Source organism: Argentina silus, assembly GCF_951799395.1.
Source record: "Argentina silus genome assembly, chromosome: 20".
NCBI classification, from domain to species: Eukaryota; Metazoa; Chordata; class Actinopteri; order Argentiniformes; family Argentinidae; genus Argentina; species Argentina silus.
The window spans coordinates 7,078,594-7,102,011 of record NC_139674.1 but is presented as its reverse complement, the minus strand read 5'-3'; the positions used below and the strand labels follow the sequence as shown (position 1 = coordinate 7,102,011).

At 43.0% G+C, this 23,418-nt stretch overlaps 1 protein-coding gene across 6 annotated transcripts in view; it reads left to right on the top strand.

The window, feature by feature from the left end:
• mybpc1 (myosin binding protein C1) overlaps positions 1 to 23,168 on the top strand; it is a 29,273-nt gene extending 6,105 nt beyond the window's left edge. Inside the window, exons 3-33 of one of the 6 annotated variants that reach the window (XM_083692254.1) lie at positions 496 to 552; positions 2,686 to 2,775; positions 3,936 to 3,980; positions 4,859 to 4,900; positions 5,478 to 5,519; positions 6,521 to 6,631; positions 7,079 to 7,227; positions 7,339 to 7,456; positions 7,564 to 7,615; positions 8,354 to 8,410; positions 10,843 to 11,006; positions 11,273 to 11,405; positions 14,041 to 14,165; positions 14,285 to 14,390; positions 14,575 to 14,741; positions 14,892 to 15,057; positions 15,425 to 15,531; positions 15,647 to 15,783; positions 15,903 to 16,062; positions 16,298 to 16,402; positions 16,603 to 16,791; positions 17,403 to 17,537; positions 17,831 to 17,998; positions 18,358 to 18,446; positions 18,586 to 18,781; positions 19,065 to 19,204; positions 19,475 to 19,634; positions 20,382 to 20,518; positions 21,031 to 21,217; positions 22,016 to 22,054; positions 23,036 to 23,168. In XM_083692254.1, coding sequence (XP_083548380.1) covers positions 496 to 552; positions 2,686 to 2,775; positions 3,936 to 3,980; positions 4,859 to 4,900; positions 5,478 to 5,519; positions 6,521 to 6,631; positions 7,079 to 7,227; positions 7,339 to 7,456; positions 7,564 to 7,615; positions 8,354 to 8,410; positions 10,843 to 11,006; positions 11,273 to 11,405; positions 14,041 to 14,165; positions 14,285 to 14,390; positions 14,575 to 14,741; positions 14,892 to 15,057; positions 15,425 to 15,531; positions 15,647 to 15,783; positions 15,903 to 16,062; positions 16,298 to 16,402; positions 16,603 to 16,791; positions 17,403 to 17,537; positions 17,831 to 17,998; positions 18,358 to 18,446; positions 18,586 to 18,781; positions 19,065 to 19,204; positions 19,475 to 19,634; positions 20,382 to 20,518; positions 21,031 to 21,217; positions 22,016 to 22,032 — 3,551 coding nt within the window. In that variant the 3' untranslated portion in view covers positions 22,033 to 22,054; positions 23,036 to 23,168. Of the gene's footprint in view, positions 1 to 495; positions 553 to 1,872; positions 1,928 to 2,685; positions 2,776 to 3,935; positions 3,981 to 4,858; positions 4,901 to 5,477; positions 5,520 to 6,520; positions 6,632 to 7,078; positions 7,228 to 7,338; positions 7,457 to 7,563; positions 7,616 to 8,353; positions 8,411 to 10,842; positions 11,007 to 11,272; positions 11,406 to 14,040; positions 14,166 to 14,284; positions 14,391 to 14,574; positions 14,742 to 14,891; positions 15,058 to 15,424; positions 15,532 to 15,646; positions 15,784 to 15,902; positions 16,063 to 16,297; positions 16,403 to 16,602; positions 16,792 to 17,402; positions 17,538 to 17,830; positions 17,999 to 18,357; positions 18,447 to 18,585; positions 18,782 to 19,064; positions 19,205 to 19,474; positions 19,635 to 20,381; positions 20,519 to 21,030; positions 21,218 to 22,015; positions 22,055 to 23,035 lie in introns of those variants that run through there. The other 5 variants (XM_083692257.1, XM_083692256.1, XM_083692255.1 and 2 more) reach the window with 5 other exon arrangements.
• Positions 23,169 to 23,418: the final 250 nt, after the last annotated feature.

Genomic DNA, 23,418 nt, shown 5'->3' with positions numbered 1-23,418 from the left:
GGTAAGAGGCAAACAAAATAAGCACATGGATGAATTCTGAATAAGCAGAACATACAGTAAGTTAAGGCCACACAATTAACCTTACTGTATGTATAAATACATAAACTTCCTGTGAGCATTTCATCTATCAACCTAACTGAATCACTTTCATGATCAAGCAGCCCATGGTCTTTACACATAAACAGCTCATCTTGTTCAGACAAATTCCTCCGGCGTTGTAAGACTGATCTAAGACTGTTTCCTATCCAAACATGTATTTGGTTGATCCTCATCTGCTCTCTTATATCCTTCTGGATTGAGATTGTGCATGAGTGTGTCTAAGAATACAGTGTATTCATGTGTCCCTGTCCGTGTTTGATTGAATGGAAATATGGAGAGCGAGGTTGGACAAACAGTGAGTGTGTGTGTGTTAGGCTATCTAGATGCTGAAGCTTTGTGCTATAAAAAGCAGCTCCTCCATCCCTGCTATATTTGTCACATACTGTGTTGCTCCAGACAGTAGTGACGCCCCGCCCATACCTGAGATATCCCTCGAGATCTCTCCGCCCCCAGGTGGGTACCCATGCACTATTGTCTGCTCCCTCTTCTCCCCCTCCCCCCTGCTCTATTTTCCATCTTACCTCTTGGTGGAGGTAGAAATCGGAGGACGGGCTCATTGTAATGCATGAAATGGAATGAGGAATGGTATCAAACACGTATATTTGATACCATTCCTTATTCCATCATTCCGTTCATTACAATGAGCCCGTCCTCCGATTTCTGTCTCCACCAGCCTCCACCAGCCTCCCCTTATCCCTCCCTCCCTCCCTCCCACCCCACTCTCCCCAGGATGTTAATTTGCACATCACACTGACATCACGTGTTCTGTTTTCTGTGTATTCACTGTTGTACTTCATGACGAAGGCAAATTCAGAATCACTGAAACAACATGCAAAGTCAAACTAGTTCATCTACTGCTACAAATATGCTACCTTCTTGACATACAAATACACATATCTGCAGGCACATACTTTGCACATGTTCAGGTGCTTGCACTGCGACTAACACACACTTGCCTGCTCGCCTTGTTGTGATGCTGTCCCTAACATTGACTCAGGCTATCTCAACCAAGCATGTCACAGTGTTGTGTGATTGTATGAGGTACTGGAATATTGTACTGGAATATAGAAGATATGGAACATATGGAAGAGGTACAGTGTGATTGAGGAAGTATGAACATCAAGTCGCACATCATTTCGACTTTAAGAACAGAATACAAATTTGTCTCAAAATTGTGAAAAGTGTCACACTCAAATGTACCTAATATGAATGGGTTTGTTAAATATTGATACAAAGTATGATTTTAGGGATATTGTGATACATTTTGATGTAATCTAATAGAAGCTTGCCGACTTGGTAAAACTCAACTTCCTTCCAGAACGTTCTGTAGATATGCAATGACCAGATTGTTGACAACCCTCCCGTGTAATGTGTAGATTAATCTGGACAACTAGAGGTCTTCTTGAATTGTGGATCAATCTTCCCATTATTATGCTTTGACCTCCTTAAATGTACAGTAAATCAACAGTTTTCAATGGAGAGAGCCAATCTGGTCACTGGCTATGTACACCTCATATGAACTGCAGTGTTTTGTATGGCTGCCAGTGCATTTGCTTGAGGCTTGCTGCTCCAGCTTGGCACTATGTCTGCTGTACAGAGGCTGTAGCAGAGGGGAATGGCCCGGTAGTGACTGAGGAGAAGGATCCAGAGCCCATAGTGCCTGAACCAGTAGAGGTGGTGGCTAAGGAGCCCGATCCAGTAGAGAATGGGTCTAAAGAACCAGAACCAGAACCAGAACCAGAGCCTGTTGCGGTCGGGGTTAAAGAGCAAGTCGAGTCAGTGGACTCTGAAGTAAAGGAGACGGCCCCTTGCTCACCCCCACCGCCTGGTAAGTAACGCTCAGTCTCAAGTCAAAGTGCATGCTGTTTACTGCTTCTAAATCAGAAGGAACGCCCTCCTGTCTGTGCCAGTCATACTGTATACTGAACATCTATGACCCTGGCCTGTGCAAAGCTCTCTTTACAATCAACCCTTATCCCCTCTCACAGGATAAGAGCCATACTAATCAAGTCAGGGATTCCTTTGTTCCTGCTTGAGTCAGGGTTCCTTTTGAATCGAAGCGCTGCTTGGAATAGACAATGATGCCCTTTGCTTCAATGGCCTCTATGATCCAATGTGATGGACTTAATTGACATTCACTGACAGAGGCCATACATTGGTTCATGCTTTGCTTTCGGCAGCGTCTAGACTATCAACTAGTGTTTCTGTAACATGTGCTCAAAGGCCACAGCACCCCTAAAATTGTTTCACGATAGACTTATACAGCATACAGTCGACTTATGTACCTGCAGTAGGACCATTCAAGTATCCATTAAGTTTGCTCAGGAGCTGTATATTAGATCTGTTGAATATTAATGATTAAGCTGTGCTTATCATACTATATGTACTACTCTATAGTAGATACTATAGTACTACTCTAGCATACAGTACAGTTTAAGTTAACAGTTCCAGTATTGGAGGTTTTGTGTATGTATAAGAAATGGACGAATAACTGAGATGTTGGGGGGGGTTTGTTGTGTGAGTGGAATAGATGTCGTAACGTGTGTGGAAGGTGAGTTTAATCTATGATAGCCTTATTCCAATCAGCACCCCCAATACCTGCTGAGAAGGAAGAAGCACAGCCAGTACTTATGGTGGTTACCCCACCGCCAGCCCCACCGCCAGCCCCAACGCCAGGTCTGCTACTGGAAATGTGTGCGTGTGTGTGTGTGTGTGTGTGTGTGTGTGTGTGTGTGTTTGTGTATGTGTATGTGTTTGTGTGTGTGTTTGTGTGTGTGTGTGTGTGTGTGTGTGTGTGTTTGTGTATGTGTTTGTGTATGTGTTTGTGTGTGTGTTTGTGTGTGTGTGGGTGTGTGTGTGTTTTTCTCAGTGCAGCTCGCAGGCTGTACTGTATTTAGATGAGGGCCTGGGTTTCATTCTCAGCTGCAGTGACGTTATACTGTACAGTAGGAACAAGCACACACTACACACAGTGTTGACGCACAGAGTTGACAGCCACACGCCTGTCGCTTTGGATGCAAGGTTATCTTTCCCCAGTTGTCCCTCACCAGCATTACTCTAGTGCCTTTGTGCTACATGTGCATGTGTCCTTTCTCAACTTCTTATGTTAGACCCACATGTTTTCTCTACTCATCAATGTTTTGCTGTTAAATGATCAATTCAGTATAATCTTTCATTTACTGGACCAGGGGCTGCATAAAGCTCTCTCTCTGTAACGTTGCAGCATCTGGAGGTGGAGCGCAGTTACTCTTTTCTGTTAAGTAACACAGGATATAGGGGCTGCTGGTGGAGGTAGAAATCGGAGGATGTTCCATGCATTACAATGAGCCCGCCCTCCGATTTCTACCTCCAACAGCCTCCCCTGCACAGGATACAGGGTTTTTTTCTTTGGCAGATAACTTCCCTTAATAGTTACTGTAGGTCTTAGTCCCATGCATCCGTTGTGAACATGTCTTCTGGCTGCCGCTAGCTAGCAACGTTTTTATTTCCCACGTGTGGAACTGCAGCTTGTGCGCTTCTTGCCATGCGACAAGCTTGCCGCGTTGAGCAATAATGCCTCGATCTCACACACAAGTGTGATCTCACATATCACTGTCCCATCAGAATAGACACAGTTTGTGGTCTCACCAGGACACGCTTCAATCTCATGAACACGTGTGTGGTCTTACGCTTCATTCATTCACTTCACAAAGACTTGCATGTTGTTTTTCGGGTTCTGTCCTGTCTTGTCTGGTCTCGCATGCCTCGTCTTTTGATTTGTCTTGTTGGCCTGCCGGTGATAGTCTTCGTAGCTTTTTGATAGGTGGGCCTGTGTGTCAATCACACCTTTATTGCAGATGATGATGCTGCAGCCAGCACCCCATCACCACCACCCCCAGCAGGTTGGTAACCATGACAAACCATCCTCATTCGTTCCTCATCCGCCTTGTCAAGACAGTTACCATGGAGACTCCTTTATAGGGCTATGCTCCTGTCAACACCAAGTCCCCCATACTGTAGGTGTTTTGGAAGTTTTCTGAAGAGCAAGAAATACCCTGGAGATCTTGTCGGAAATACCTAACTATACCCAACACTAGATTCTGAATGGGTGTCAAACTTGCCACATACAGTGTATTTAGAACTTTACTAGCAAGACATTTGGCTCAGTGTTTTTGGAGTATGCACATACTATACGCCATTCATCCAAATCTGTAATGATATACACATTGTTTGAACATGGCTATTTTCCAGGCAGTGGCGTAAACTATAGAATATTCGGGTCAACTCTTTAAGTGTTGCAATGTATGTCTGTGCATTTCACATCACATACATACATGCAGTTTATGTGTGCCATTTCTGTGCGCAGTGTCCAAAATGTCTAAGCATAATTCCTACAAGCACAGGCCTTTATTTATTAATTATTATTATTAATCCAAATAAAGGTATCAATGTGAAGGTCACATGTGACATGTATATATACGCATAAGGTGAATATTGTACATGCCATATATGCCCATCATGTATTTGCATATAATATGAGAATAATATACGTGTATTTGTTTTTTTGTACTGTCTCATACCTTAATTATGTCGTCTTGAATGGTCTTAATCCATTTTCACTTCAATAGGAATTGTCCGTGAGAGTAATTAGAGTTTTAATTTAATTTAATGTTTCGATTACAGAGGGTCAATATTAGTAATATTCGTCAATAAAGTCAAAAACGGATTCACTTTTAAAAACAGTATAATTAATATAATAATACTCTGCTTTCTTTCACAGAGGATGCCAATTCACTCAAGAAACTCTCTATTGAGCTGCCTAGTAAGATCTCTTTGTTAATAATCCTACTGTCCCACTACAGCTCTGACCAAACTGGTAGTTTAGACCAGAATGTTCAACTGCCTGGATGTAGGAAACATGTTCGCAGACATGTTTATCTCTAGACGTTTTCTGTGTGTTTTGAAGTTATTTTTTACAGCTTAAGAGGAGATGAGATAGTTCATGGTGAAATATGCAACATTAACACAATAATTACAAGATGTATCTATGATAAAAAAAAATATTACGAAGAGGAATCTCACTTTATCTTTTTAACAAATTAATGTACATTTATATGAATACATTTGGGATTCTGATCATAAAACTATATTTCAAGAAATACAAACAAATCTAACACGATTCTAAAAAGATTTTACTCCCAGGTGAAACAATAGCTATTGATTGAGCAATAGCTTTTGATTGACAGCTGCATCATGTCAAATTTCCTCTGGGTATAGCATGTTGTTAGATGTCTGTGTTATTGCCTGCCGGTCTTGTATGTTTGTGTGTGCTTGCTTCTATGGACTTTACAGTAATATTCCTTATAATATACTGTAAATTTGTCTTTGCCTTTATTTAGATGATAGCTGCCCTGTGTCAGCCATGGGGAGGAAAGACTCAGGTAATGCTGTGTAACCATGGTAGCCCTGATAACGATAACATGAGAAGTGAACTGAATATTTAATAGCGGAGTTGTTCTGTATATGAGAATTCTCTCTGGATCAAGCCAACCCCAAAACATTATCTACTGTTTAATCTTAGCTGTGATCATTTTCCCAACATAGCTGGTCCAATGGAACCTGGCTTAGCATACTTTACAAGTTCAGGTTCATTTGGCCAGAGACTATGTTGCGCTTCATGAAAAAGATGACATTTTCTGAAACGTCATAGTCCAAACTCTGTTCCTCTCCGCTGCTTGTAGGAAGCTATGGGGCTTCTGGAAATTCTCATCTTTTTCATACCCCACGGGAAAATGAATGAAATTACTGCAGCTCCACATAAGTAGGAAGCTAATTAAGTGACCTCTCTAACAGTGTTGAGTAAACTGTCAATAGCGGTCAGGGATTAAATGGATTAAAAGGGTCCTAAAAATGGCAGAAGGGACCCCCTGGGACTACTGTACATCATCACATCTGGATGTGGAGCATAGCGACTGCGCACATACTGTATAAGTCATCTTCTTAGCCCTCTGACATCACAAAGAAGACTGGAGCATGAAGAACGCATCTGAGCACTTTTCACATCAAAAGTCCAATTTTTCCACCTTGACATGGGGTAAAGCTTTCCTTGTTCCAATTAGAGCTATTCGCTTTGTGTTTCATGTTTTGCTTTCCATGTTGCGAAATTAATTTCAGCTTTCAGTTGTACATATACAATACTATAGGAGGAGTTAGAGGTTGTTTGCTGTCTGTCTGTCTGTCTGTCTGTCTGTCTGTCTGTCTGTCTGTCTGTCTACTCTGTGAAGTATTTTCTATCACTTTCAGAAGAATTCAGAGAGATGGGGCTGTCTGGTTGCCTGGATCTCCATCCATGAGTATATGAGGTTTGCGTTAGTATCTTTGTGTTGAATGAATTGCGAGGTCTCTGTGTGACGGTCTGTGTGTGTGTCTCCTGATTGACCAGTGTGGTCTCTGGGGGAAGGCACAGCTCCGGAGGACCTTGACAAGCCTATAGACCTCCCACCACTGTCCACCCTGCTCATAGAGAAACCCCAGGGAGGCTCCATCACTGTGGGTGAGTGCTTCCTTCTGCTCAAACAGCTGAAGAGAGGGTTTGGAATTACAAGTGGAGGGACCATATCTCTATGGGAGGGACACTCTCAACCTTAATTAGATATGTATGTATTAGACGTGAATCCCCCCAGATAAGACCAAACAATGCCTCTACCAGGACCAAACCCAGATTTCACAATTATCACCCACTCACCAGTGGAGGCTGAGGACAGGCTCATTGTAATGCATGGAATGAATGAGGAATGGTATCAAACACAAGTGATACAATTCCTCATTCCATTCTATGCATTACAATGAGCCTGTCCTCCGATTTCTACCTCCACCAGCCTCCCCTGCCACTCGCCAATGTATTTACACTCTTCACAAGGAGTGCCCTCTCATGTGCATAGGACATCTATCTAGGATAATATCTACCCTGTGCTCATGCTGTCTGTCACATGTGTACAAGGTACGGACATCACCTTTGTTGCCAAAGTGGAGGCCAAAGATCTACTACGTAAACCCGCTGTCAAGTGGATTAAAGGGAAATGGATGGACCTTGCCAGCAAGACCGGCAAACATCTACAGCTGAAAGAGAGTTTTGACCGATTCACCAAGGTACAAACTTATAGCTCTGTGTACAGTAGTTGATCCTTTTCCCCTTTTCCTTCCCCCATCCTCAACTAGGTAATTTTGCCGTCCTGCCCATTCCTATGTATCACCCTGCAGATCCACACATTTGAGATGCACATCATCAAGGCGAAAGATAACTATGCGGGAAGCTACAGGTGTGAAGTCACCTACAAGGACAAGTTTGACAGCTGTTCTTTTGACCTGGAAGTCAAAGGTTTGTTGTGTGGTCATTAGTCTCAAGTTATAGAGTTTCATGTCTGTAGATAACTCAAAATGAAGCACAGGAGGTAATAGAGTGATGTCTCCATTATTGTTTTTCAGAAATCGAACAGGTCTCACAGAATATTGATATTCGATCAGCTTTCAAAAGAAGGTAATGAGAGCGACATCATATTCATGTTATTAAGGAATGATGTGTATTCTCATCTGTCATGATCGACAAATATGACAATTGTAAATTGTAAAGCAAAAAGTGAAAGTATTTGCTAAGATCATTATGATCCAACATTCTGTTAGATTCCAGTGATACTCATAAAACCTGACCATGGTTTAGAAGGAACATCATGGTTCAATATGAAAACCATGACACTTGTCAAATACGAATATGACAAACCAGTGTGATTTATTTGGTTTGACAAATAATTCCCATGAAATTCTATGTGATTAACCTTTATCAAGGGTAATTACAAATCAACCAACCAACCAACCAACCAACCAACTCAATGTGTTGAACTGTTCAAAGGCCAACGCTTGCATTTGGAACCTCCCAACAATGTGACAGAAAGCAACGCAAAACATCCCAGCCCCATAGCATTATCTCAATGTAGCTGCTCAGTGACGTGGTTGCAACATAGCAGAAACATTGTGAAAATGTTATACGTTAGCTGGGATTGCTCTTGATAGTCCTTGCACAAACCTGTTTGCTCAAAGCCTTTTATTGGAAACTGAAGTGAAGGGTTTTTGTGTAAGCCTCCAATCGTGCATTAGCTTGGACCAAATGCATCGATTGAAGTCAGCGCTAATGCTTTGCGTTGTCCTTTTAGCATTGTTTTTCTAGTGCCTGTTACTGTCTCTGATTAAATCTCTATTAATCTCTTCTTGTTAACAACAGCAGTGAAGGACAAGACGATGCAGGGGAGCTTGACTTTAGTGGTCTTCTTAAACATAGGTGAGAACAACAGTCTGTTCCCAAGTCTTTTTGTCATTTTTTTTTTATACCCTTATTTGGGACTCTGCTTCTTTTCTCTTTCTTTTTTTTTCTTTTGTGAATTAAATGTGTTGCCCCAGCAACCATCATTGAATCGTTTACTCTTTGTAAATCGTTTACTCTCAAATTAGATTTTATCACATGGTATTTGTGTGCATTACAGTATCTTTAGATGTTATATTTAGAAGTAATCATATCTTAATATTAGTGAGTGCATAGGTTAAGTTGCATCAGTGGAGGCAGGTGGAGGTAGAAAACAGAGGACAGGTTCATTGTAATGTATGGAACGGAATAAGGAATGGTATCAAACATGTGTGTTTGATAACATTCCTCATTCCATTCCATGCATTACAATGAGCCCATCCTCGAATTTCTACTTCCACCAGCCTCCCTGTTGCATGTACTGTATGAGTACATCAATTATGAATAAACACTCTTTACGAAATAGATATCAGGTGCTACAGTAAATCAAATGCAAAGTTAATTCCCACTCCAAAAAAACTAAACTGCATTTTTGAGTTTTGAACTTTTTTTTTTTTTAAACATTTTTCTTGGTGTAGAAACGGTATGTTTTTGATGTACAGCCATAAGTACAATAGATAAAGGCAGTGACACTGTTCACTGAGGTAAAATTACCCATTTATTTGGGCTTGTCTCTTCTTCTTCCCTACACATTCAGAATGAACAGGTTAGTAGAGAAAGCATATGTAATTAAACAAATAGACCTTACTGCGGGTAAGTAATCCTGTAGCGTCCCCAGCATGGAATGTAGCTCTAGGAACTGGATAAGCAAGAGTGTTGGCCTACCGTAGCACGGTAACACTTCATTTAAAGGCAGCATCCTTAAATGCTCTATTAACAATCAGCAATGATAGAAATGGCCTTTGCACCATAAATCCCTCTTCAGGTTGGACCAGCGCTCTCCAAGAAACAGCAAGTTAAACAAATGTGTATGATGCAAAGGGCTCAATTTCGGATCATTGATGATCTGCTAGTGGACCATTTATGAATGTAGCTGGGAAATAGTGTTATCGCTACATTGTCATTTTATTTCAATATAGAAATATAAGGCGCATACTACAATGTTTATTTCAGACTTGATAATCGCCTGAAAATAAACATACAAGAAAATACGTAGAAAGAATGAAATAATAATTTTGTTTGCCTCAAAGCTTTCAGACATTTGGTAAAATGTCCTTGAAAGAAAGGGCTGATTGAATGATCTTTATATAGCCAATATTAATGGATCTACTCACTCCCAGGGCAACATGCTTATTAACCTGGATCTCACAGACATGACATCCCCTGTGGACGCCTTCATCTCTAACACTGTCAGAGCGTCTCTGAAGTGGTGACTGAACACACTTAGACACAGACAAAGGGATGGGCAAGTACACACTGTCGGAGAGAAGGACTGATTGAAATGTCCTTGGCAGCAGCTCTTTGCTCGAGGTCATACTGTCTCCCTCAATGCTGCCATGAGTTAGCTAGATCGCCAGATAGTCATTTCTCCAAAGCTAAAAGCTAAAGCTAAATTAAAAAAAAAAAATTGACATTTTTTGTCATTCATTGTCATTCAGCACTGATAAAATCATGACTTTAATTTTGTTTCATCTGCAAAATCCCACCCGCAAAGGCAAGTAACAACGACCAAACTAAATGAAACCGACCCCGGTCAGAACCCTGCACTAAGATGTGTTCAACTCCTCTGTTATAGTCTGAACCCTCTACTGATTGTGTTAAATCACGTGTGTCAGCAGTAAACCCTTGTAGTGCCTCATAGACTACACTTCCCTTTAGGACTACACTTCCCCTTTAGGACTACACTTTCCTTGTAGGATTACACTTCCCTTGTCGGACTACACTTCCCTTGTAGGACTACACTTTCCCTGTTGGGCTACACTTCCCTTGTCGGACTACACTTCCCTTGTAGGACTACACTTTCCCTATAGGACACCCCTGCTGTGTTATTCATGCTGCTGTCCTCTCCCCTGTAACACATCATCCAGGGCTGATGTCATAGGACAGGTTGAGTGCAGGTCAAGCCCATCCCTTTGTGTGACATGTCCTGAGGAACTAGAAAGAGAGATAGACAGTGTGTACAATATGTAATAGCGAAAGAGAGAAAGAGAGGGGGGGGGGAGAGAGAAACGACAATAGCGACACAGCAGAGCAGATCAAAGGGATCTAAGAGAACTCTTTTAGTGTGATAGTCCTTAGCTCTTAGCTATAGCTAGATGCACCACAGTGACAGTCTCACTCCAGCACAGTCAGTGGCCCTCCCCTTCCTGTTCCCCACACCTTTAGTGAGCACTGAGCAGTTCCTCAGGACACGTCGCAAACGCCAGCTTGTGACCCCTGACCTCACACCGTCCTCTCGTGTCCGGCTCCAGGGAGCCCAAGGCGGAGGAGGGTCCAGAAGTGGATGTGTGGGAGATCCTGAAGACTGCTCGGCCAGACGAGTATGAGAAGATCGCCTTCACCTACGGCATCACAGACCTGAGGGGTCTTCTCAAGAGGCTGAAGAAAACCAAGAAAGAGGAGAAGAAGAGTGAAGGTGTTGACTCATGTTTGAGATGGTCTTATTAGATCTGCAGATTAAATGCTTAGTCACTAATGTTTAGGATCATAGATTCACTATGGATTGTTAATCTTAAAATCGTCTGATCAGTGAATGTCGAAAGGTCAAATGGTTGTTTATGCATGGGATATTTTGCTCTAATAAATCCAATCAATATGTATGAAAAATTATTTCACAGATTTCAGTACATTTTCCTATAGTATGTATCTTTGTAAAGCTGATATTGTTTCTTTTTTTTTAAGCTTTTGCCAAGAAGTTGGATTCAGCATACCAGGTGGACAAAGGAGGGAAGATTCGCTTTGTGGTGGACCTTGCAGACCCCACAGTAGACCTGAAATGGTACAAGAATGGTCAAGAGATCCGTCCCACTCCAAAGTATGTCACATTATTTTCTTTATGTGTTCATTTTATCGTACATGTCTTCTTCTTCTCCCATTATCGTCTCACAAATGAAAAGCATTTTTGGGAGTTTCTCAAAAAATGTGTTTCATTCGTGGTTTGGTCCTTTTTGCTGGTCCTTTGCAAGTATTTGTGGTTGTATCTGTACTTTGTGGTTGTATCTGTACTTTGTGGTTGTATATGTACTTTGTGGTTGTATATGTACTTTGTCACGTCTCAGGGCTGAAATGCAATGATTCACATGTCAGTTTGTCTGACGGTCTGGCAATGTTTAAAGCCACACACCCACACACACACCCACACACACACACACACCCACACACACACACACACACACACACACACACACACACACACACACACACACACACACACACACACGTGACAAAATGCCTCACAATGGCGGAAAATGCCAATCCACTCAATGATGATGAATGGTAATATTTTTTAAACAGTCATACTGTGTTTATCCTTGTGATGCTAGCGTTGTTTCCTCTGCTTCCTCAGCCCTTAGAAGCCGGGGCAGACTCTGACATTACATACCCTCTCCACACAGGGCCACCGCTGTGCCCAGTCACACTCACACACAGGGCCAAGCCAGACAACTGCACTGTGAACCAATGCCAGCTGATGCCCAGCAGTGAACACATTACGTTCACTCAGCACTCATGTGTCTTTGATGCATTACCACACCATCTCAAGCAGCATATCAGGAACATTATGTGTTTGGCAGGGCAGTGCATGACCCTGAGCTGGGTTTGGATGGAAATGCAGTGTATGATGTCAATAATGGTCCTCTGCTATTAACTGCAGGTCCTTCTCTGTAGAGGAAAATGGCGGTACCTCCTTCACAGGTCTTTAACCGAGCCTGGCTTTGTAGCATTAGTAAAATAGATATTGGTAACATATTACTGCATTTCAGTAGCGTTTATCACACCAATATTAGTGTGCCATTGATGGCTAATATCATGCAGTGATATGATGTATTGTATGAGTACGTCAGAGATGATCTTGTCTGTTTTGATTAGTAATAGTTGTCAACACTGCTTTGATTACGGAAGATCCACCAGGATAAATAAAGTTGAACAAATAATTGATCAATAATGGTAATATGGGCAAAGCTGTGAAATAACCAAAAAACCTAAAAGATGTTTCTCTTTTCTTACAGTAGCTCTCTACAGAAATCAGATGTATTACTATTCGTGTTACCTTTGGAATTGTAATTTCTGTTTAACATATCAATTGAGGACATTAGATAGAAATTCAGTCAGTTGTCTTTAAAATCTAAATGACACTTCAGTCCTTTTGTGGAAAGAAGTGAGCTGAGCAGGGGTAGGTTGTTATTGTTAGGGTTTGTTCAAAGCCAAGCAAAGTTAAAGCCATCTGGGAGGTTATTGCAGTTTTCTGGTCCCTGGTCTCCGGTGGCGTACTGTATTTCCCAGGATTCCCTGTTCCGAAGACTCCACTTAGCCCTTTCTCTCTCTTCTTTTGTTGTAACACTGTTTGCACTATTGCAGTCACCTCCAAGCATGATGTCTCTCTGTCCTTCTGTCCTGTGTGTGTCTATCTGTCATGCCATCCTGCTCTCTCTCTCTCTGCTACATTCCTTACTTTCTCCACACTGTGCTCCGGCCCATTCCGACTCCACCGCTGACCTTAAGTCAAAGGAAGTAAGTCGCCTCTACATCCTTCCTGCACCACAGATCACTGGTGTGACCCCCCCCCCCCCCTCTGTCTAGTCTTTCCTCTGGGTGTGCTCTGACAACCCAAGCCGTTGCATGCTGGGAATGGTTTGTGAATGGGGATGGGTCTGATTTGGTTGTATTGTTATGATGCACAGTAAGTGGTGATTAGAAAAAAAAATATTGCTTTGTGAAGAGAGAAGTTAGCAAGCACAAGCACTGTATTATCCTGAGGAGAGCTACATGTATTATCTTGAGGAGAGCTACATGTATTATCCTGAGGGAGCTACATGTATTATCCTGAGGAGAGCTACATGTATTATCCTGAGGAGAGCTACATGTATTATCCTGAGGAGAGCTACATGTATTTCATCAGTCTTATATAGTCTCTTATACAACAGGTTGATAAAAACTAGCATTGAGATTGGCCAAGAGATGTTTGAAGCCATGATTTAATAATAATAATGTCACCATTAACTCACTTATTATGATATTCCTACGCCGCAGTAGATTGTGTATCATGTTCCCTTGACAACATTTGTAGTTTTGGGAACTATATTTCTCAGCGCAGAGCAGAGCAGAAACCACCACAATCTATCACAAAATAAATACTAAAAGCATTGTTTTCATGTCACAATTCTTGTGTAACCGTTGTATAAAAGTAATATTGGCCTCGAGGCTGTGATTTATCGTCAATATTGTCACTTGGTTGGGGTTTGCCGGCATTCCGCGCAACGGAGAACTCCCCCTACTTGTGAGAATATTGACGATAAATCACGGCCTCAAGGTCATTATTGCTTAAATATAATCTCCAATGCTATTCACACATAGCTAGACACATATACTGTATGAACTACATTCACACTCAGTGAGTATCCACTAACAGTATGTTCATATCCAGTGATTTAATTGATGGACTTGCTGCATAGGTATATCTTTGAGCACAAGGGCACACAACGGATCATGATCATCAACAACTGTGGTCTGAATGATGACGCTGCCTATTCCGTATCCGCGGGAGACGAGAAGTGTGCCACAGAGCTGTTTGTAAAAGGTACCACCTTTGATTTTATGCCTCTTGGAGAATGAATAGAGTGTTGTGGTCTCTCTTTACTGATGCCTGTCCCACTTTGATATGATCAACATTCGACCTTGCCTCTTTGATCTTTACAGAGTTACCGGTGAAGATAACCAAAGAGATAGAGGCTGTAAAGACAACAGTGAATGAGAGGATTGAGTTGGAGTGCGAAGTGTCAGAAGAGGGAGCTCAAGTTAAATGGTATGACTTTAAGAATGCTTTAAGAGTGACAGAGATAGTGTGTGTGTGTGTGTGTGTGTGTGTGTGTGTGTGTGTGTGTGTATGTGTGTGTGTGTGTGTGTGTGTGTGTGTGTGTGTGTGTGTGTGTGTGCGCCTGTGCCTGTGCGTGTGTCTGATGCTCTTGCTCTTTATCTCTCCCCTTCAGGATGAAGAATGGCGTGGAGGTCCCGACTGGAGTGCGCTCACGGTACCGAGTCAAGACTGAGGGCCTTAAACATTGGCTGATCATTGATGATGCCTCAAAGGAGGACACAGGAACCTACTCCATCATGGCCTCTGGGGGCACCTCTGAGGCCAAAGTACAGGTTGACTGTACGTACCATCACTCCCTGCACTTTCTCCCCCATTCTCATCTCAATTTACTGTAAGAATCAATGATATTGATGACTCCACTCAATGACTTCTCACTCTCTATTTTTCTCATCTTGTGTATCCTCCTCTCCTTGTTCCTCCCTCTCCCAGTGAAGCCACTGAAGATTCTGCAGGATCTTCAGGATGTGACAGTGCTTTTGGGGCAGCCTCTTAAGCTCCACTGCGAGATCTATCCTGGGAACGTCCCCGGGCGCTGGTACAGGAACGGTCAGCTGATCCAGGCCAACGACCGCATCAACATCCTGCATAGAGCCAAGTACGTCCTCTCTGTGTGTACTGTATATATACCCTCATCGGGGGAGGCTTGTGCAGGTAGAAATCAGAAGACAGGCTCATTGTAATGCGTGGAATGGAATGAGGAATGGTATCAAACACACGTTTCCATTCCATGCATATACTGCATACATGTGTTTGATAACATTCCTCATTCCATTCCATTCCATTCCGCCAATGAGCTTGTCCTCCTCCAGCCATGTCAACCTCCCCTGAGCCTCACCTATCTCTCTGCTTCAGTCACCTCATCAGCCCCATGCCATGTCCTACTCTCCCCCTGCTTTGTTCCATATGTCTCTTGATCTGGATAAAACTTAACATTTTCAGCTCTTCCCTTTTTGTTTTGACAGGAACCACAGACTAGAAATTGAGAGCAGCTCCATCCATGATTCCGGGGATTATACATTTGTACCAGAGGGGTACTCACAGAGTCTCCAAGCCAAAATCCATATCATTGGTACTCTTTTTTTTTAAGAAACCTTTGAAAATACATACGTTTTTAGATGACAATACAATCAGTGGGTCCATAATGAGGCCTTTAATGAGGCTCTTACTTCCTGTCATTGCTACAGATCCTCCCAAGGTGCACCTGGATAGTTTGAACTTCCCTGACAACACAGTGACTATTGTGGCAGGAAACAAACTTCGCTTGGAGGTCCCCATAAGTGGAGAACCAGCCCCAAGGGTGATATGGATGAAGGGAGAGAGGGTGAGTGGAGTGTCAAAATGGAATGGAGATGAGCAAGCGTTGCGGTAGTAACTGGAAGAGTGAATGCTATTGTACTGTAACTTGTAAGTGTGTTAAGTCTCTACACCTCTCCATTGCAGGTAATCCTTGACTCAGGCCACCGTGTTCGAGCGGAGACGTTCGCTGACCACACCAGCCTCACTATCGAGGTCACAGAGAGGGAGGACACAGGAAACTACAAGATAGTCCTGCAGAACGAGGCAGGGGAGGACACAGGCAGTGTCAAAGTCAAGGTTGTTGGTAAGGGACACAGAGAACATAACTAAATAATACGTCAAGCACTCTCAAATAGAGAAATAAATGATGGTTTGGGCTATACAGACACCTTATGCTTTACACAGAGAACAAAAACATCAAGGAATTCAGATTCTATGTATAGCGACTCAACCATATAGTGCAATTAACATATCTGTGAGTGTTTGAGCCCCTCATGTTCGACATCAATATAGATAAAGGAGACTTGTCTTCTCTATAGATATCCCAGACCCCCCTGAGGCCCCCCTGGTCCCAGAGGTGGGGGGAGATTGGTGCTCTATGACATGGGATCCCCCAATCTACGATGGAGGCTCACCAATATTAGGTAAGTTGCGTGTGTGTGTGTGTATGTGTGCATGCGTGTGTGTGTCAAATACAATGTGTTAAGTCAAGTCAAGTCAAGTCGTATGCTCACAAGTGAATTGTTCAGATGTTGACTGTGAATTTGTCCAGACATAGAAAGACTCACCACTTGGAGCATGTATGTACCTGTACAAAGTATAAAGAACTGTATATGTCCCGAAGGGTACTTCATCGAGAGGAAAAAGAAGCAGAGCTCCAGGTGGATGAGGCTGAACTTTGACCTGAACAAAGAGACCATGTTTGAGCCTAAGAAGATGATCGAGGGAGTGCCTTATGAGGTGCGGGTCTTTGCTGTGAATGCCATCGGCGTGTCCAAACCCAGCGAGCCATCCAAAGCCTTTGTGCCCCTGGGTGAGTAGTACCCCCAGTATGTGTCATGACGACCGGCCCGCTTGGCTGATACTGTAGGTGTCACCCTATTGGATATGTCCTGAAGGCATTAGCATCCTGTTATGTTAAAACAACATCCAGTTTATCCTGTGCCTATACCTTAATAATGGGAGGACAAATTAAAAACGGGGGCCTCCCTGCAGCTGTTCCTCTTGATACTGACTACACTATTCAAATCATTCTGACTGTGACCTCCAGTGGAAACGCAGGAGCTTTGGAGGATATGAAATGTCTTTATAATGGTTGCCAAATCATCTGGGCTTAGAGGTTTAGTAGATGAGCCTCCCACAGGGTTCAATAGGAGTTAAATATGATTCAGGATGTAAGAATAGACGTTACGAGCCACCCCCTAATGAGCTCTGATGAGCAGATTGATGGCATACCAGACAACCAATGGGGTGGTCCCTCTCACGTGTGTATGGTGGTGTTCCTATAATGGCTTTACATTGTACTTAACAATTGGCGATCCATTTTCATACAGTATGGTGCTCTCCATTGTCATAGAACTCATAATGTTATGTTTGTGTAATGTTCATCCTTTTTTAATACCCTTCAAATATAATGTCCCTCAGCGGTGACCAGCGAGCCGACCATGCTAGTGGTGGATGATGTCACAGACAACACAGTGACCATGAAGTGGCGTCCTCCTGATACCATTGGAGCTGCTGGCCTGGATGGGTACCTGGTGGAGTACTGCATCGAAGGAAGTAAGAGGCTGTACTAGTTCAATATACATATTGTATTCCTCTGGGCCCAGTGTTTCAAAATGTTTCATCTGCATAAGAATATTCTGGATTTTTTTTTTGCTATCCAGGATCAGATCGAGCGGGCTGAATTCCCCTATACTACTCCAAAAGTGCCAGATAGATCTGATCCCGGATAACAAAAAATAATCTGGATAATCCTGATCTAGAATAAAAGTTTTGAAGTACTGGGCCTTGTTGAATGTTAAGTCTACGGACTTCTGGTTGAGTCCTGAATGTGTTGTGTTTCTCCACAGCTGATGAGTGGATAGTAGCTAATAAGGAGCTGACAGAGAAGACCAAGTACACTATCACTGGTCTGCCCTCAGAGTCTAAGATCCTGGTGAGGGTAAAGGCCATCAACGCTGCAGGTTCCAGCACACCCAGGACTCTCCAGCACGCCATCCTGGTCAAAGAGGTCATCGGTGAGGCCTGGCTACTTTCCACTTCTCTGTCATTTTGATGTCTCTACCAGGGGAGGCTGGTGGAGGTATAAATCAGAGGATGGGAACAGAATGAGGAATGGTATCAAACACAATGTTTGATACCATTCCTTATTCCATTCCATGCATTACAATGAGCCTGTCCTCTGATTTCTACCTCCACCAGCCTCCCCTGGACTCTACTGTTACTAGGAAGCTCTCAGCAACAGTGCCAGGAACATTAAAGTTGATGCATGATTCCAAGGCACGAGTAGAAACGTGTTGAGATAGTTGTTTACAGTGTTTGACAACAGATATTGATACTCCGGGACATTCTATTCACTTACGTGTCCTTTCTCCAGAACCACCTAAAATCCGTATCCCCAGACACTTGAAGCAGACATACATTCGTAAAGTTGGAGAAGTTGTCAATCTTGTGGTTCCGTTCTTGGTAAGACAGCCACAGCAAACACTCAAACTACCACCTTAGCTCAGAACCTATACTATGTTGTGATGAGTTGAATTCATCATTGCTCCGCCATGTCGTGATGATTTGATTTTAGTCTAATTCTCCGCTATCTGATCTGTAGGGGAAACCCAGGCCGAAGGTAAGTTGGCAGAAGGAGGGGAACCCCATAGACCCCACACAAGTCAGCATCCGCAACACAGAGTGTGACAGCATCATCTTCATCCGCAAGGCAGAGAGGAGCCACTCTGGGAAATATGAGATGAGTGTTCAGGTGGAGAAACACGTGGACATGGCCATCTTGGACATCCAGATCGTAGGTGAGTCCAGGGACACTGACATCCTGACATCCTGATCTCCCATATAGTTAAGATGCTATGGTCCAGGTTTACAAGGAGTTCCTATTTTCTCCCAGATTAAATAAAACAATAAAGGAAGAAGAAAACATTTAATAAAGATTAAGATCTTGTGATCGAGTGTTAAGTCAGAATTGTCCCGGGTTTTAGCCTTCTTTTGGTCTCCCCCCCCCTGTTGTACGTAGGTCCTGTTGTATGTAGTAAGCCAGACCCTATGTGATGTTAATTAATTGATGTTTCCATTCAGACTTGCCTGGGCCTCCACAGTTTGTCAGAATTGATGAGGTTTGGGGGGGAAATGTGGCTTTAGACTGGACCCCTCCAAAAGACAACGGCAATGCCCCCATAACGGGCTATACCATTCAGAAAGCAGACAAGAAGACCATGGTATGACGGTGGTTATGTTTCTACAGTGGTTGCATGTCTATGTACTGCACCTAAGGGTGTACTATTGTGTGTCCTGTACATGGTTACAGCAGGTGAGCCTGGTGGAGGGAGAAATCGGAGGACGGGCTCATAGTAATGCATGGAACGGAATGAGGAATGGCATCAAACACACGTGTAATGAGCCCGTCCTCCAATTTCTGCCTCCACCAGCCTCCCTTGGGTTACAGGTATGTGTTTAAAATGTGTTTCACAACTCTTCTCTTGTGACAGGAGTGGTACACTTGTGTGGAGCACTACCACCGTACCTGTATCACCATCACAGAGCTGGTGATGGGGAATGAGTACTACTTCAGAATCTACTCTGAGAACATGTGCGGCCTGAGTGAATGTGCCACCCAGACCAAGGACAGCGCCCTCATCGTCAAAGAAGGTATGTCTGAGCTCTGCTGTTGGAGAAGGACATGGAGTGCCATAACTATGACCATGACGGCTTTATTAGTTAACTCATTTAGTGCCGAGGGTGAATAAAGTCACCCAAATCGTCAACATTCTAGAGTGCCAAGGGTGACTTTATTCACCAAAAATGCATAAATTATGACGCTTCATTTTCTAGGCAATCAAGGTATTGTTGCTAGGTAAATACCACATAAAACACTCTAGGCGGTGAGTGTTCCGGAATTCTTTGGCAGTAGTGAGTTAAAGAGAATGGTGCTGAAATCCCTCTGGCAGATTATTGAGAACAGAATGGCATGAGCTTACTTTTTCTTTTCCTTTCTTCACATTTGTGACACAACGTAATAATAGAGTGTGATTAAGATATTAAGTATTGTGGTGATAGTCACATTTATTCAGAGATAAGCATATTCTGTATAGGCCAACTCTCTCCCGGATACAGATTAAGCCTAGTACTGGACTAAATAACATTTTCAATAGAAAAATCTCTATTAAAGAACAATTTTAGTCGAGGATTAGGTTTTTTTTTGTGTCCAGAAAAAACATCTCTAATGTATATGTTTATTAATAGTTAATGATGTAATATTGATGCTGGTGCTGCTATCTCTGCTGATGATAAATAAAGATATACTGTCTCTCCTTCATCACAAAGGGAAATTCCCTCATGATAGAGCTCAGCGCCCGTATCATGTACAACCCCACTCCTCTACCCTTTCCTCAACAGGCATGCATCTGAAGAACCCTGAGTACATCGACCGTGACGACAAAGAGCCTCCAAAGTTCACCCAGCCACTCATCAACACTTTCGCCATCGCTGGCTACAATGCCACTCTCAACTGCAGTGTCCGTTCCAACCCACGGGTAGGGGAACACTACACTACAGAATCCACGCACACATACGGCCGTATACACACACACACACACACACACACACACACACACACACACACACACACACACACACACACACACACACACACACACACACACACACACACACACACACACACACACACACACACACACACACAGGCTTTACACCTGCCGCCTGCTCTCTATGTCCTGGCCTTAGTCATGACAGACAGGCTTTACACCTGCCAGCCATTCTCTCTCAACTGACACACACACACACACACACACACACACACACACACACACACACACACACACACACACACACACACACATACTCTGGATCGGGTTCTAGAGTGCCTCCTGCCTGACCTTTGTTGAGGGATTAAAACATAGTTATGCTTTTATTGGTACGTATTGAACAGGATGGGGAGCGCCTTCGACAACCTCAGATTTCACTGAGCAGTGATGATTCTCAGGTTAGAGACTAACATTGCTAACTTTCTTGTCTATGACTTCAGGCCAAAGTGATTTGGATGAAGAATAAGATAGCCATCATTGATGACCCACGCTACCGCATGTTTAGCAACCAAGGTGTCTGCAGCCTGGAGATCCGGAAACCTAACCCTTACGATGGGGGGATGTACTCCTGCAAAGCCATCAATGACCTAGGTGATGCACTGGTGGAATGCAAGCTGGAGGTTAAAGGTCAGTCTGGCCTATGAGGTAACATCTGTCTTTGTTGAAATGCCTGACTAGTACATTTCAGTACATTACCAAGGGGCTGCCCATATCAGCATGGGACATGTAAGTATCCGTCTGCCATAAAAAATGTGTAATCTGTGGGAGATGCTATTAGAGATCAATAGATTGATCAATAGATTGTGTATAGCCTGTTGTTCCTTCACACTAGCCTCACTACTCCAAGGAAGAATCAAGCCGAGGAGGGATCAATGCTCTTTTGTACTTTTGACATTTCCGAGACGATCCAACCGCTTTATTCAATCAGCGTCTCAATATATTTGTTTTTATTTAATTTTCTACATTTTTTTAACAACTATCCACATTAGGTTTGCACAAACAACCATGACATTTGTATCCACCCGAATCCTGTAGATGTTTTTGTTACCAACTACAACTGCTAGATTTACACCTGTCACAACAACTCTTTCCGATTTAGCATGCTCCACTTTTACACTCCCCTGTGTCACGTCAGTCATCATCACACACCAACTCAACACACATCACGACGCTAGACTATGTACTCCTTGTGTTGTTGTTGAAACTGTATAACACCAGTTCAATGTGTCCTTATTATGAATTATCTTGTGCCTCCATCTTTAAATGTGTAGTGTACCCTTCAACAGATGGTGATGTCCCACTTCGATACATGTTTAACTCCTCATATAAAATAGTTCAATTAACTCAACAACAGTATTCCCCCGGAACACACATAACTCCTTCATGTAAACATTTGGTTAACCCCTCTTCTCTTCTCTCCCTCAGTCACCCCTCAGGAATAATGAATGTATGTTCTCATCCAAGGTAAGCTTTCATATGGTTTTGTCATATGAAGCTTATGTCATTCATTCTGCATCTTCCAAATGCCAATAATCCTGCTTTCCTCAGCAGTGGTACAGTAGGTAGTCTCTTTAAATCCACATCCACCTGTCTCAAAGAGCAGGAACCAGGAAAGCAATGCCAGAATTCAGGCCTTGTCTGCATGAAATTGTTGTATTGATAGGTTGATTATCGCCAGTTACTTTCCCCAAATCTCGAGGGTCTGTATAAAGTCATGTGTATACCTAACCTTTCAGAGGGCTGTTGTATTGCTTGATGTGATGTGACTGCATGTGTGACCAGTTATTTTTTCCCAGATGCTGTTACTCCAGGATGATGTCCTGTACATAGATTGATATATGATATTTACAGGGGTGATAAGATAAAATGCTTCTAGTTCACCTATGTATTTTGCCCTGTCTTGATTGACACGGCAGAATAACTTTATGCCACTGTATCATGTATGCACTAAAGAAGACAGCATCCTTCAGTAAATTATTCTGATATTTGAGCTTGCAGATAATGGCCGGATGTTTAGACTACTTGAAGAATGGCCATGTCGTTGCTCCTAGCTCTGCAAGCCTGAGTAGATATAGATTTACTCACAGACTCAAAGTGTTGTGTCTTGCTCCTGCCCTTTTCTGTCCTCTTGGTGTTATTCCACTACTATATTGCCTTTTTTCTTACCTTTCTCTGTTCTCTCTCTTCCCTATTTCTACTTCTCTTCTCTCTTGACTCTTTCACTGTTGCAGACTGACTCTTTTCTCTGTTGCAGTGTTTGTTTCAATGTTGCTTACTGACTCTGCTTTCTCTGTCGAGCCCTATTTGTACTCTGTTGATTGATAGCCTTTCTCCTCTCCTCCTTTCTCCTCTCCTCCTTTCTCTCTCTCCTCTTCTCTCTATACACTGACAATGTGCCTTCATCCCTCCAAACAGTAAACTGAGTGTCTCTCATCTTGCCCTCAGGGGGGTTTACCTTCTTTGAGCTCATGCAGCGCGGAGTGCCTTTACACCTGATTGATAAGTACATGAACGAGACAAAGACCGGAGAGACAGCGGAGAAGTAATTGGACTGAGCGCTGATACGCCTAGGCTTTAGAAACCTGTCACATCCAATCACCTGCTCCAGGGGGGGGTTGTGGGGGGTGGGGGTTGGGGGGGTTGTAGGCTACTGGTCTTTGGCATGGCATGCCGTGTGCGGGTATGGAGCTAGTTACCATAGAAAAGCCAGTTCATCATCAGCTTTGTCATCTTCTGGTATTTAAAGCCTCTGTTTATGCTCAGATGCATGTCGGCAGTGTTTTGACTGTAGCTTTTTATTTGAAAAGAGTCGTGTGTAACATGTAGGA